Genomic DNA, 2,318 nt, shown 5'->3' on the forward strand with positions numbered 1-2,318 from the left:
AGATTGTATTATAAAAAAAATCAATAAAAATAAATCAACAAGAATAAAATTAATAAAATATGAGCGATCTAGCTCATTGAATTTACAAAAATATAAAGGCCTATGAAATATAAAATAAAAAGATAATTTTTTTTTAATTACCTGCCAATAACCATTTGGCATATCTTGTAAAATATAGCCAGATGGGAACCTTCGACAATTTTCATTTTCGCTCTGTTGTGAACCTTCTTGAATTGTGTCAACAGACACATCGACGATAGCCCAGACACCTTCAGCATGTTTCTTACAGAAGCGAAGAAATTTTACTTCGCGAACATAAACTAGGTCAGAAATGATTTGCAATTCGATTTTAATCTGCATATCATTATTTTCAAGTTGTTAGTGCATGGAATAATAAAATAAATAAGATATGTAATTTTCATCAAAATAATAAGTAAATAGAAATACCAATAACAGAGAACCGCTCTTATTTCCACCTATGCCAGTGGAAATCACATCAGTAGTATATGTTTTTCCAACAATGCATGGAAACATCTCTACCCACTGCCTCTGCATATATACAATACAGTACATAACAAAAATAAAAATATAACATGTTAACACATACTTGTCTTCATCACTTGAAGTTAAATTTGATTGATTAAAATAATATGCAACAACTAATTGAAGCACCACTAAAAAAAACTAATAAAAGATCTGTCAAATATAGTAAAAGTAAGAGTACAACTAATTAAAAAGAACTAATTATACACATCAAATAAGGGGTAGGTGGTAAGGAAATGATAGTTCTAAAAAATGTGACAGAGGAAAACATTGAATTTAAAATGAAGAGCCTACGTACCTTACCCATTATTGTATTCACCAATGCCAAACTAGTCTCAACCACTGTATCTGATGCCCTTGTGGCTTCCGTTGTGAAATGCTCAGGTTTCGTGCCAATTAATGGGGAAAACAATCGAGCATATTCCTTAATATTTAACGTTTCTCCACCTCCATCCAAACTGCTTACCCAAAGAGGTTTATCATTCTCATACAGCCTAAAAAGCTCATTCAAGGCATCCATAGCAAGATTCAATAACACCATCTTATCCTGCACTACATCTTTATTAAATAAGCTTAATTTGTACGCTTGGGCGGTAAGCCTTTTAACTTCATCTTCCAATTGGTCATGCTCAATCTTTATTTGATTCTCATCAATGTTTTCTTTAAAATTGTCACGAATTGAATTTTCCAGGGCTTCCTTCATTACAATATTCTCTATGCAAAGCTTGTCATTTTCTTGCTATAGAGTCTTATTTTCGTACAATTCCAATTGCAACTGATAAAATAACACAATTTATTTTTATAATCAATTATACAAATTTCACATAAGAAAATCATAAATTAAGGGAAAGAAATGTGATATGCATCACCTTCACTTGGGTTATTTTATTCTGAAACCAATTTTGCACCTGGTTGATGTCCATGGATAATTTTGTTGCAAGTTCTAGCCGTACTTTTTTGTTAGGAAGTGAATTCTTTTTGAAAAATCTATTCTCAATGGTATAAAATAAACAATGATCAAAAAATCAAAATTAACATAACCAAATAAACAAGTACAAAATAAATTAGAATTATACTTACAATTCAAGCTCTTGAATCTGATCGGCATTATGCCTAAACGGGTTTCTTCCTCTTCGATGATGATTCACCACGTTCATCTACAGATGCACCACCAGTTATGTTGTCACCGATAGAACTTCTCTCTATTTCTTCCTCTCCAGATCCTCCTATCACAACATTAATCAAACTTTCTTTCTCTCATTCATGTCACTATGACCTTCCACCTTTATTTCTGAACAAATTAAAGATTGTATCAGTTCAAACTCAATATCATGCATATGTGATCATATAATACCAGAATTAAAAAAATATTTGGTTCCAAATAATTGCAAATGAAAAGAAACAACATATCAAGATGCAAGAACAAGTAGAATTATTTGGTTCCAAATATATTGCATAAGGAAGTGAAAAAAATATTATTTGAAGCAATATATATTCAGAAAGAGTTAAACTCATGTAGTAACATAAATGGAGCATTTAGTTATCGTGAAAGGTGGTAATAGTTAGTAATTACGAATCTATAGAATAACTCCATTTCCATTACTATATATTTTTTTACCAATGAAGACTTCAAAAATTATTTAAAAAATACAAATCAAACTCAAATCACCTATACACATTTGTCATTATAACAAATTTAAGTTAGGTCTTATGCTTTTTAGGAGTGTCTTAAGTCATATCTAAAACATCTAATGTGACGTAAAATATAGAAAAAA

The 2,318-nt window shown here is 30.2% G+C and overlaps 1 protein-coding gene across 1 annotated transcript in view; it reads right to left on the reverse strand.

Moving 5' to 3' along the window:
* Positions 1–1,246, reverse strand: part of LOC107058707 (homeobox-leucine zipper protein ANTHOCYANINLESS 2-like) — a 2,876-nt gene extending 1,630 nt beyond the window's left edge. The window contains exons 1-3 of the mRNA XM_015304740.1: positions 842–1,246; positions 448–549; positions 142–354 (exon numbers count right to left, since the gene is read on the reverse strand). Of these exons, the coding sequence (XP_015160226.1) occupies positions 142–354; positions 448–549; positions 842–1,246 (720 nt within the window). The remainder of the gene's footprint in view (positions 1–141; positions 355–447; positions 550–841) is intronic.
* Between the last annotated feature and the right edge of the window lie 1,072 nt (positions 1,247–2,318).

The sequence above is a fragment of the Solanum tuberosum genome, unplaced genomic scaffold (assembly GCF_000226075.1).
Source record: "Solanum tuberosum cultivar DM 1-3 516 R44 unplaced genomic scaffold, SolTub_3.0 scf00563, whole genome shotgun sequence".
NCBI classification, from domain to species: Eukaryota; Viridiplantae; Streptophyta; class Magnoliopsida; order Solanales; family Solanaceae; genus Solanum; species Solanum tuberosum.